Below are 12,912 nucleotides of genomic sequence, written 5' to 3'. Positions count from 1 at the left end.
CTATGGTTTACACATATAATGCAATCCATATATATACTGTGCTTTGTTTACAGTATATACACGAATGTCTCTTGAGATTGTTTTGCAAATGTACAAAATGTGGAATAATTATGAAAGTGTATTTTGCTTGTTATATTTTATTACTAGGGTGCTCACCCTCCCTAAGAATGAAATATCACACCTACAACGATATAACAGTAAATCGTGAACAGTACACTTGTAGAACGCGCACAAATAAAAACACTGCCGTACAACACGCACGGTTCACAGAGATATTTGGAATGACAGTAAGGTTAGAGGAGATGCAATGGGGTGAGAGGAGAATTCAATGGAGTGAGAAGGGCAGCAGGCTATGACAGTGAAATGTCATGAGGGTGATAAGATATGCTGAATGGATTGGACGATAATAGAGTGAGGGGAAGACAAAAAACTGTATGTGGGAGATGAGGAGATAGTCGGTGCCAAATTCAAAATCTTTGTTATGACAAGGTAACATTAAATCTTGTATCACTTAAACAGCACATATTCATAAAAAAACACCTAAAAATTTAATAATTCTCAACAAGGCAGCAATTTGAATCAGACTCGGATGTGTCTTCCACTAGTTTGGCAGTTGATACATTTCCTATTTTTGGCTCCTGGAGTCCTAGATGTTTATACTGAAACCTAACAATCATTATTTGAGTTCTCAAATATTTTAGACTGCATATTACAGTCCTTAATATGCCTCTAATTTGTTTTGAACTTCTCAATAATTATACATTAAATACGAATAATTATATATACCACCTTTTTAATCTTGAGTCTCTATGTTTTGATTAAACCTATGAATTCTAACATGCAATTTGTTGACCTCTATGTGAGTCTTGTGTCTATTTTCACTGAAAAACTCCGAGTTCCATTGCAGAGGAGTGAAACACGCGGTGCGCACAGTTAACTGAGGGCAAACAGGTGCGCGTGTGCAACGTGACAGACTGCCAGTTGTAGGGGGCGAAGCGGGCGCAAATGGGGTCGACTGGTTGTGCACGGCAAGACCGGAGGTGTTGCCAGGGAGATAAGGGTTGATTGATGGGGCCGATAGGCGCCGGCCTGGTGTGAGCTTATAGAGACACACGAGAGGTCTTGGATAATTGGCAGTGGGATACAAGGGCGTGTGCATGAGCGGAGAGTTGAATTGTTGCCGGGGACAAGAGCGAAGACATGTCCCCGCTGCCGCTCGAGCCGTCAATGGGCCTCAACCCTCACGCGTCGCCGGGCGGGTGTTGGCTCATCCCCTGGCCTGGGACAGACGGGTGAGCGGGTCTGACGGAGCGGAGGCGAGGGCAGCGGTGGAGATGTAGAGCTGCTGTGGGTGAAGCTGCTGTGTGCGGAGACGCTCTGTGCGGAGACGCTGTGTACGGAGACGCTGTGTACGAAGACGCTCTGTGCGAAGACGCTCTGTGCGAAGACGCTGTGTGCGGAGACGCTGTGTGCGGAGACGCTGTGTGCGGAGACGCTCTGTACGAAGACGCTGTGTGCGGAGACGCTGTGTGCAGAGACGCTGTGTGCGACGACGCTGTGCGCGGAGACGCTGTGCGCGGAGACGCTGTGCGCGGAGACGCTGTGCGCGGAGACGCTGTGCGCGGAGACGCTGTGCGCGGAGACGCTGTGTGCGGAGACGCTGTGTGCGGAGTCGCTGTGTGCGGAGATGCTGTGTGCAGAGACGCTGTTTGCGGAGACGCTGTGTGCGGAGACGCTCTGTACGAAGACGCTGTGTGCGGAGACACTGAGAGCAGAGCTGCCGAGTGCAGGATAAGTGAGGTGTAAAGTAGATACGGGTAGGAAGAAGTTAGATATAAGTGACCGTAGAGATAGTTATAGGAGTGCCTACAACTGGTGCAAGAATAGGCGAATAAAGTGTAAGCAGGTGACTTGTTACAAAGTGTCGGTGTGAGTAATTTTTGAAGACACTACACCATTATTATTATAATGTTGTTCTATCATGCAGTAGATGAGCACATGTCCAGATTTGCCACCATACTTGGTAATGGAGTGTTGAAATCTATGAACAACTGGACATCATATTTGGGTATGATACCTAAGGCACGCAATAACTCACACGTAAAAATGCTCTTAGCAACATCTCCTGAAGCAAGTTGATGCAGAGGCATACACTATTCTCACATCACCATGCCTAAACGTAGAGAAAAAGACCTCAACGACTGGCAAAGATTGGTAACGAACCTTGTAAATAAGTAAAAATGTCGCAAGTGTCATTAGAAAAAAAAATATTTGCTTCAATAACTTTGGCTAAAAAACAAAAATTGCGTATATTAGTCACAAGAGCTAATTTCATCACTTTTTGTGAGTGCAATATAAATTGTACCGATGCAAGTGCTATCATATTTTTATTTCAACCGTGGCACACAGTGTACTCTTTTATGCTGGTGGATATAACAAGGGTGTGTGCAGAATGTGTGCAAGATTAGTGATGGCACTGTGGCATGCAAAACACGTGGGCGTTTCTCTAATATTTTACTGTTGCAGGCCTGCACACAATATATCCTGACTGTCGAATTTTCTCTGCTTGGAAAAAAAACCCATGTAATTAGCATGCTATATTCAGCATTTCTAAATCTCTAAACTCTTGTTTCTTATATTCCAGGCATTACAGTGCTAAAATGAATATTTGTAATACATTTTATCAAAATTGCTTTCCTTCATACATAAATAGCATATTATATTGTGTAAGTTCCAAAACAATACTACTGTGAAAATGTCGAAACAGTTTTAAGTCCCAATACAGTCTCCAATTAATATTAATGACAAGATAATGAAAATGTATTAAATTAATCACAGTAAGTAGTGGCTTTATGTCACCAAGCATGTATTTGTTATGTAAAATTAGTGTTTATGCGGCAAAAACTTACCTATATGAAACTTATTTGCTTGTCAAGAGGAGAACTTCTCAGAGAATCAACCCCTTCAGAAAGCATGGAACAACCTACAACCACTACACCAGTTTCCATCCAGACATATCCTATGAAGTGCACGGTTGGGACTGACAAAGTACATACATACAACTCATGGATTTTGAAAGCAGGAGTTTTTGCATATTGGTTAAGGTACCTTAACGAAACAGCCATGTACATAAAGCTCTAGGAACAAATGACCATGTCCGTATCTAGTGGTGTTGAACCTTGGTTACAACAAACAGCCTTTGAAGGCATATTTTCTGGTTAAAATACATTTTATTTAAATTTATATAGACTTGTGTTTTCCAGAAAATTACATTTCATGATTTCATGTTGCTTTGGCTTGTAAAACAAATTAAATCTAAATGGTAATATAGACACCGAGGCCTCAATTGTGTTTCATAATGGCCTGAAAAAATCTGGTTGAAAATTTAAGGAATTGTAGAGTAACGCATTCGTATATTATTAAGATAAAATATATTCATTGCTGCAATGAAATTGCCAGGCAGAATTAGCATGTACAGTTTTTTTTGGAATGTTACCACAAGTCTCCAACCATGGTACAATACTGTTACGTTGTGACGAAGTGTGTCTTTGTTCCTGGAGCTTAAAACAGAAACGCAAAAAGATTATCTGCTTAAAATTACCTCACGGATCTGTGCGCGGACTTTATCAATGGCCCGAATCCATAGTTCTCGTGGCGGTACCTTTACTTTACCACCATCTCTACTGTGAAAAAGCAACAAAATCAGTGAAAAACCAGTGTATCCAATCGCAACGAAAACAGTGCCCACAGTGGTGCAATACCAACTGCTATCACAGCACATTATACACAAACACAAGAACATTTAAATTCACAACAGTGTAATAAAGAGTGCCCTAGTGTGCAATAAAGGGTCTAATTCTCTTTTTGTTTTATTTCACGTGGGCGTATGGAAGATTTAAAATCTTTCGGTGTGCTGGTTTCACACCCTCCATCAGGCGAGCAGTGTAAGGGGACTCCATAGTTGCCACTCTGCACATTCCGTGGTAAATTAGTGGCGATGGGGTGAGTAACTTTCCAGCTCCCGAGAACCTGGAACAAGCCTCCCCTGTGTGCCATGCTCCCCTAAGCTGCTCTGCTGCGAGGTTAGGGCCACATGTGTCAGCGGTGAGGCATCCAAATCAGGTCTGCCATTCCCACAATCATGAGGCAATTTTTTTAAGTTACTGCTCTGAACGAACAAATCTAATCTAATCGTTAGACTCATCACTATGTTCGTAAGTGTTGTAAACTTTATATAAATTTTATTTGAAAATATTTGGCAAGAAAAATATATATAAATGCCAAATGTCTTCTAAAAAAAGTCATTATTATCAAGGCACCTTATTGGAGCTGTATAGGAATCGTTAACGTATCAAAAATGCTAATTATGTCAAGTATAACAGAAATTCTAACATTTTACAATCCTGTAGTTTCAAACGATAATTCACAACTTCGAGATGAGGCTGTTAAATCTGCAAAGATAAATCAGCAACCCCCTCACTGCAATGTACTCTGCAGACACGTTGTTGCTTATTAGGTTGGTGACTCGCATACTATGGCTCCTGCTATAACTGGAGAGCCAAGATTTGCATTCCTGAGTGAAAGGCATTTTCATTTATGAGTGAACTATAGTCAAACTTACAAGCATCTTTATTTCGAGCACCCACCGCCACATCAGTAAAGAAGTGATGTCAAATAGAATAACACTAATACGTTTTATAATACAGATGTTATAACAGGTGATGTATACTATTTACCGTATGTTATTGTCATCAGGCAGAATCTCTGGCTGGTCAACGAATTCCACTTCGGGGTGACATTTTTCAATTTCTTGGCTCAGCCGTTTATTTTCATATGCTGCACTTTCATTCAGTTGTCTATCTTCAGTACATAGATCATGATTGGAAATTATTTCATCATCAAATTTAGCATTATAAAGCCCTGGAATGTCATTTTCAAAAGTACTGCCACGACTATTTCTTCTCTCGTCTTCATAAGTGACAAAATGATTAGGTTGTTTCTCAAGCCCATGTATTGATTCATAGCTGGATTTGTTTTCATTAAATCGGGCATGATTCGCAGTCCTTTCTTTTGAGTTTACATGATTGGTAGAGCAGTCCTGGCCATGGTTACTGGTGACCTTTTCAGATATTTGGAGGACATCTTGGGGTTCCAAAGGTCTCGGCTCCTCGTCCTCATGGAAGCTGCTGAAGCTGCTGTAGGAACCGCGTTCAGCACCAGAGCCTCGGAGACTACCCAGGCCTGAGCCATGATGGCTCTCATTGTCCGGTTCCAATTCACTCAGCTGGGAGCTGTGCTGGCTCAAGTTTCCCGATGAGCCAAACTGACTGCTTCCTGTGGGGCTGCAGCTGTGTGAAACAACAACAACAACAATACGTATTCATTAATGTAACATTTCAATGCACTTTTGGGTTTTTTTCATGCACAGTGTCATTTATTCGCGATGAAGACAATGGTAATCGTAATATTACCTATTCAGCAAAAGTAACCAGTGATGATTATATAGTTTACAAATGCAGTAAAACCTCATGCAGCCCGACTCAGCTAGGCTAGAATTCGGGGTAAGCTAGAAAGAACAATTCCACAATTAAATAACTAAAAATAAGCAAAAAACTCTGACCATAACACTGCTTGTGAGCTATTATGTGGTGGGTGGCCACCTGTCTGGGTTTGACTCAGACAGCCCAGAAATTGGAATCTGTGTTTGGATGGCAGCAATTGATTTGTATCGAGCTCTGGTGGTATAGTGTTGAATTGTATTAAAGTAAGTTGCACAATTCCGATAAACCTAAAATGAGAAATATGTCTGGGTTATGGTCTGTTGAAAAATTGGCAACCCCAGTAGTAGGATCAATCAGAATTATCTATGCTAATCCTGTGTAGGATAGTCTTTATGCGTTTATTAAGGTGTAAGACACCATCGTTGACAATCTTCGTATAGTTAATACAAATGAGTACAAATCAAATTTCAATCGATCAATATTTATTTGGCAGTGCACATTACAACAGAACTGGAATGCGACACGGGTACATGGCAACAGGAATGAAAAGAGAAACCTGTCACGCCCTCAGTGGCTAACACCAAATTCTGTTGCTTAGATTTAGCCTAAAATCAGCTACCTGCGAACATTTTGTGTGTTTGCCTGCAATTAAAGTTGCCCGATTCTTTGACTATGTTGAAATACAATGTGCATTGTACCAGTCTGTGAGCGCTAGCTATGTTGAAATTGTTCACCTTTGGCAATTTGGGGTATGTCTGTTTGAGTCAAGTCAATATAGTCTGGGCTCCACCACATCCACAAACTAGGCTCCTTATTGAAAAAGGTGTTCATGACTCTTCATATCTTTGCTAGCTGTGAACTCTAATAGGCAGTCTCCTCTTTCTGATGCCACATTTCCCAACCATCCTCGCATCTCTGTCCCTCTTGTCTATCTTTGCATTGGTGTAGAGGAGGACTCCTCTTCCACGACCCTATTACTCGAGACGCCTATTATTTGTGGGAGCAGTAGGGTCCGCGAAAACTCCTATTACCCGTGGGACCTAATCTTACAATTGCCTGCCGTCATCCGCAACTTTTGCCAATGTTATTGCAGAATGGCTTCGAATTACCTGTGAAAGTCACGGTTAAGAGATTCACCCGGCAAATTACTCAAATTACTGGCATGTTTGTGTGGGTAATTGGAAGAACATTTGCATATTCGCCATAAATATAGAATTTTAACATGAAAAAAAATGTTTGTACGGAGAGCGAGACACTGAAACACATTGTGTTCAAAGCATTTGCCTCACAGGTAGCACACAGATAAGACACGGAAACACAAGGTGCTACTCAAGAGAGACACAAACAAAACAAGAGAGAGACACAGAGACACAGATACCCACAGAGCACAGAAAGAGACATGCACAAAGACAGAGAGAGAAAGACACTGAGAGAGAGACATACAGAGATGTGCAGAAGCACACACAGACTTTTTTTTCCAGAATGTAACACAACCTACCGATGTGCATAAAGAATGTTTTAAATCAGTGTTTATTGCCTGCTATAAAATATGGATGAGAAGACATCCGCTCCAATGCAGACGATTGGCTGTTGCATTACGAGACCATGAGTAATGGCGACACCTTGGGGAGGCATTCATCCAGCAGTGGAAAGATCAAAGCAAGTATTTTCCATCTCTCCGTTTCTCTGTGTCTCTCTACGTCTATATCGTGCATCTCTGTTTTATAAATTTCCCTCATATCCATGCGTCTCTAAGCATATCCACGTGTTTCTCCCTATCTCCATGTGTCTGTATTTGTATGCGTCTCTCCATATCGCCGTCACTCTCCGTGTACATCCCTCTCGAAGAGACATGGAAAGAGACGGAGAGATACACTAACACAAATATGAGATACAGAAACATATGGAGATAAACACATGGAAATAAAAAGAGACACACGAGATACGGAGAGACACAATGGAGATGCAAAGAGCGATACAGAGAGACAGAGATACAATAAGAGATGGAGATATAGATATACAGAGACACAAAGACAGAAACACATATACACACCCAGAGACACACACGGAGATACAGAAAGACACTCGTTGACGTGGAGAAAGACATGTCTTAGAAGCATAGCAAGTGTGCCAGCCTTTAGAGACAGAAGCTACTTGGCGGTCTATGTGCGTGTTCTCTTTGTAGAAAGTACTTTACCCACAGGTATTGGCCGGCCTTTTTATTACAGTGCACTCAGGAAAGTTATCACAACTCCCAATCCAGATATATGTTTTTCACGAATAAACGGAGTAAAGTAGAAAATTATTCCCAATTATCTGCAATTTCCCCCCCGCGTATAATTCCACAGATTATAATAGGATTCGCGATGTTGGTCTCCTACATTTGCGTGAATAAGAGGAGTTCTCCTGCAGTTGTGTGTTGCTCTCACTTAGACGTTGATTCATCTCTTCATACATGTGGTCTACTTATACATCTTCGTGACTGGTAGTTGGGACATATTACTGGATTATCTTCAACTTTGTTAATTTAGAAACTTTGCATTATACCTCTTAATGACACAACTCTATTAAAATCCCACAAACACTAAAAAAAACACATTTTCTGTAATAGCTGTCTTGTTTCTCCTATGATAGAAATAGTTGCCTCACTATTTAAATGTATTTCATTCTCTCATTTTAGCCACACCTCAAATATATTCAAGTTCATTGCCACAAATTCTGCTTCCAGTTAAGCAATGTTTTATTTTCAAGACAAAATCCAAATTTTGTAAATGGCTCATGAATTACCATGCTTGCGTTAACTTTGATTAGAGGTTCCACAAGTTCCAGTGCCTTGTTTGTGATTTATACAAAACATAAACCACAACACGAACCGCCATGGCAGGAAAATAAACCACGGTTGAAATCATTTCAACTTGTAACGCGCCACAGTATTCGCTCAATCTTAAAGGGAAAGAACGACTCAAGAGGCACGGGGAACCACAGATAAGCAGGAAAGGCATCCATGCGGTAATCCGGTGCCATCGCGTTCTCCTGGCAAGCCATGGCACGCCACCTCGATGCCCACAGGAAGGGAGTTCGGCAATATTTGTGTGGTTTACAGCACTGTGGAGGTAGTGGCAAAAATGTTACCTTCTAGATTTTTAAACAGAAAAATCCATAGACAACGTGTGCAAACGTAATGCTCAGGATGATTGCTAAGGAAGAGAAAAAGGGAGAGTGAAAACTAAATTGAAAGCAAAACATCGTGAAAAATTCAAACACTCACTTTGGACAGGACTGGCTATTGGCTAGGAAGCAGGCAGAGAATGGAATATGCTAATAAGTAAGGTAGATATATCCTTATTTTATCCCCCCCCCGCCCCCAGTATAGTCTGCTTTGTTATGAATACATTTCCATAAACCACCATGTGTCAGAGAACAGCCGTGGAAGATTATGTAACAGAACTTCTTCGAATGTCACTTTAATGGGGATCGTTATCCACACGCGGGGCACAGACCCTGCAAAGAGTGGTCATCACATGTCAATCAATTTGAAATAAGCTAATATAAGTGAAAAATCTAAGTCAATGAGATGTTTTTTTGTGCAGTAATTGATGGCTGCCAAATGCAAATTGCCATCTAAATTCTCCTGAGCCATCCACCCATCTTTACGATTCTCTTTCACATGAGAAATCCATAAAATATAGATACAGAACCAGTACAGGATAGCATCAGTACAGAATGTTCATATCAGGAAGTCCTGAAGGGACATCAGAGCTTACATATCCAGTTTGTAAACCAGAGAAAAACAAAAGACCCAATTAAATTATTGAGACATCAGGCAACAAGGGGGTCATTTGTAAAAGGTGGTCAATACTGAAAATCTGGAGAAATAAATACTCCTAGAAAAGGCTGAAAGCGGCAAGACTGCTAGCTGGGTGGTGGCGATGCACATCTGTAATCCAGCACCATGGAGGCGAGGGTTCGTGGAGCACACAAATGTTGTGAAACTCCCTTCCTGTGCACATTAAGGAGAAGGTGGTACAGTAATGTGCGGAATAATGCTTCCCTTCTGTATGGTATAGAGTGTTGCCCTCACACAAGTGTGGATTTGCTCTGGGTGCTCTGGTTTCCTCCCACATGTATAAACGTTGGTCAACTGAATAAAACATATTTTAATATGTATACGCCTCCATATTTGTGGAGTGTGCAGCATTATGAGATGTCGTTTGCAGGAATGATGTTGTATAAAAACGCTTGTTATAGCCGTAACATGGCATGGAAGCAGGAGTGTGCGGTATTACAGAATAGTGGCCCAATTCATGTAGCATTAAAGACTATAATTCAACCTGATTTTAGCAAAATACTTGAAACAATTGGCCTGCTTTCTGAAATTTTAAATTCAAGTAGGACCCATAGCACCCATAGAATGCCTATTCCATTGCTCCTTATTCTGCTCTGGTGGAGTGGCTGAATATTGTCGAGGTTTGATCAGAGCTAAAGCTGAGCCCAGCACTATTGGCAAGAAGCTGCCAATGGCAAGAACCTTCCACTGTTGGCGCAATAAGGTCAATGTTTTTATTGTAGCAAATGTCGGGAGCACTGGAGCGGTACACAGACCACTCTGAATCAACAGTGGTGGAATGAACACACACACCTAATGGACACCCACACATGGATGCAGATGGAGGAGATTATGAAATGACGTTGCTGCTGGACTGTTGCCTCTGCTACTGGTGATGATGATACAGAAGATGTAGTGTTGCAGGAAAGCCTCACCAAGTCCTAAGACTCGTGCAGGAAAAAAAAGGATTCTTGAGCATCTGGAGAAAACCCATGGACAAATTTTTACACAGATAGATTTAACAATCCACTTCTTATCCTTTTTTAGATATTTTACAATCCATTAAGTTTGGGATTTTCATATATGCCTATCTGTTCGACGAACCCATGCCTTCAAAGTGCCTATTTAAGGCCCAGATTACCTAAGAGAGGCTTAGGACAGGTTCCGATACCATTACCACTTCCTATAAGTGACCAGGAATTGAATGCCCGATACCAGACTCATGGCGTAGTGCACAAAAAACCATTGTGTTTCTCATATACAAAAACAGGACAAAGATTCCCCGTATATCTTCCTACAGATTAGTGGGGTAAGTGCTTTTAGCAAGCACCTATGAGGCTGGTATGGCACACGACGGGGTGGGTAGCCTGCACCACGCTTGGCCACCCTGCCTCCCCACGTGCGATGGCTATACCAGAAACAGTCGCGCTCGGAGATGCCCAGGACCGGTTCAGGCATTTGTTACCGATATCGGCCACACGCAGGAATCAAACTCGGGTCTCTGGGTTCAAAGCGCGGTGCACTGACTACTACACCACCGCTCCCTACAGAGACAAAGATACACCCGATATCCTTAAAATACTGTTCTTATCAAGCACCTATGAAGGCTGGCACGGTACACGAGGGGGTGGGTGGTCAGCACTATGCCCAGTCGCCTTTGTCTCCCCTGTGATGATCTTTATATACTACGCCAGGTCCTCATTTAAGTCCGAGTCGACCGAGAGAAGGCCTACGACTGGTTCAGATCATCATTACTGGTGTTGGCTGAGAGTGGGAATCGAACTCGTGTCGCCGGGTTCAGAGCACAGCACGCTGTTATACTACTGCTTCCCACAGCATAGATACACACATGCACACATACAAATTGCCTTATGGGAAAGTGATATAGTTTCAGCCAGGGGTGCAGACGCAGGTCCAACTTATAATGGTTAGCACACTGGTGCTAAATGGGTGTCTGATGCGCTGTGACAGCGTGAAATTGGTGCACACCTGTACTTCTCCCTAAAGCCAATTCAAATGTTGTGCTGTATTGGTGTTAACGCATGTTAATAAGTTAGAACATTATTCATGTATCTGACCACTACCCCAAGTAAAAATTGTATTGTAGCCATCAGAGTACATGTAAATTAGATTGTGGCTAACTTTAGTGGTGAGATCTAAATGGTCATGAGCACCATGGTCTAATATGGTCATCTCAATTTCCAGGCCTTCATTGCATCAGGCCACTGTAAGTGAGAATATGAATATTCAAATCATTTCGACTTCATAACACCATGGCATTTTGTTTTTCTCAACTTTTGAGATAATTAATCAATTTTGGAAAGTGCAATAGCACATTATAAAAAATTATGGTTTCCAAAATATGTACCTTTCTAGAATGACAATATAACACACGACAATACTGGAAACGATAGTGAATTATAAAGTAAATTCCTTCTGGTAATACCGAATGTTTTGTGTGATTGATAATTACAGTACGTAAAAAATGTTGTAATTGAATACATACAATGATGAGATGACTACAGTTACTGGTTTTCAACACGTAGGCTTTCGCGACCAATATTATTCCTAATAAAGGTTTTTGGGTTAGATCGCGTAAATATAAATGTGTCGTAACCCTCCACCACTCGACACAGCCAGTAAGGTTTGTCACGTAAACAACGCGCCAATTAGTTACTACTGCAGCCCACTGGTGTATTGGAGAGTAAATCCACAACATTTACAATTTGAGGAGTACAACGTTTCACTGGTAATTACATCCAGCATCATCGGGCGATTTGCCAGAAGAGTGGAGTAATCCACCTGCTTCCGGTCTTAAATAGAGCAAGATGCCGTCATCACTGAACCCATCATGTGCAGAGGTCAGAGGCGGAGGAGGGGGGTTATTGCAATTATATCATAGATTAGTAATCAGTTAATTAGCATGTGTTTCCTTTATAAGGAATGCAGTTGTAAGATGTATTACTTAATAATACGCTTCCATTCCGTACTAAGCCTGTAGCTGTCAGAGCGGTTACAATGATTTGTATTCATCTCATTTTCAATGGATTCTCGGACGTGGCCTAAATGGTAAAAAAAACACGACGTTTACCGAAAGGAAACGCACACGGATGCCGATCTGAATTCAGATTTGCATCATCGCCCCGCACAGAAATCCTCTCTCATCAAGACGCTCATACATCGGATTAAAACAGTGTCAGATGGTAATAGTCTGAGGAGAGAGACTAAACATCTTAAAGAAGCGCTACGATTAAATGGCTATAATATCGCTCAAATTATCAGAGCATTGAATGCCAAACCAAGATCGAACAGCAATACTGCTGAAAGTGATCAGGTTATTAAAACTATTAAAATACCATATATTGTGGGGGTAACAAACTAATTCGTTTTGGAAAAACAAAAAAAATCTAAGCAAGATTTGGGACGCTAAACAAAATAAAATAAAACTAGTATCTTGTGCTCAAGATGAATTGCCTAAGTTATCAACAGAAGGTGTGTATCGGATTATTTGTAGCAGATGCTATATTGGACAGACGGGACGTAACATTAGCATAAGACAAAAATAACAAATAAATATTAAATACT

At 41.4% G+C, this 12,912-nt stretch overlaps 1 protein-coding gene across 1 annotated transcript in view; it reads right to left on the bottom strand.

The window, feature by feature from the left end:
• LOC133359271 (protein unc-13 homolog A-like) overlaps positions 1-12,912 on the bottom strand; it is a 246,827-nt gene that overhangs the window by 159,469 nt on the left and 74,446 nt on the right. Inside the window, 2 exon segments of the mRNA XM_061577750.1 lie at positions 3,602-3,680; positions 4,737-5,348. Coding sequence (XP_061433734.1) covers positions 3,602-3,680; positions 4,737-5,348 — 691 coding nt within the window.

This window comes from Lethenteron reissneri, chromosome 64 (genome assembly GCF_015708825.2).
Source record: "Lethenteron reissneri isolate LAM-NWPU_2019-01 chromosome 64, ASM1570882v1, whole genome shotgun sequence".
Taxonomy (NCBI): Eukaryota; Metazoa; Chordata; class Hyperoartia; order Petromyzontiformes; family Petromyzontidae; genus Lethenteron; species Lethenteron reissneri.
This window is presented reverse-complemented; position numbering and strand designations above follow the sequence as displayed.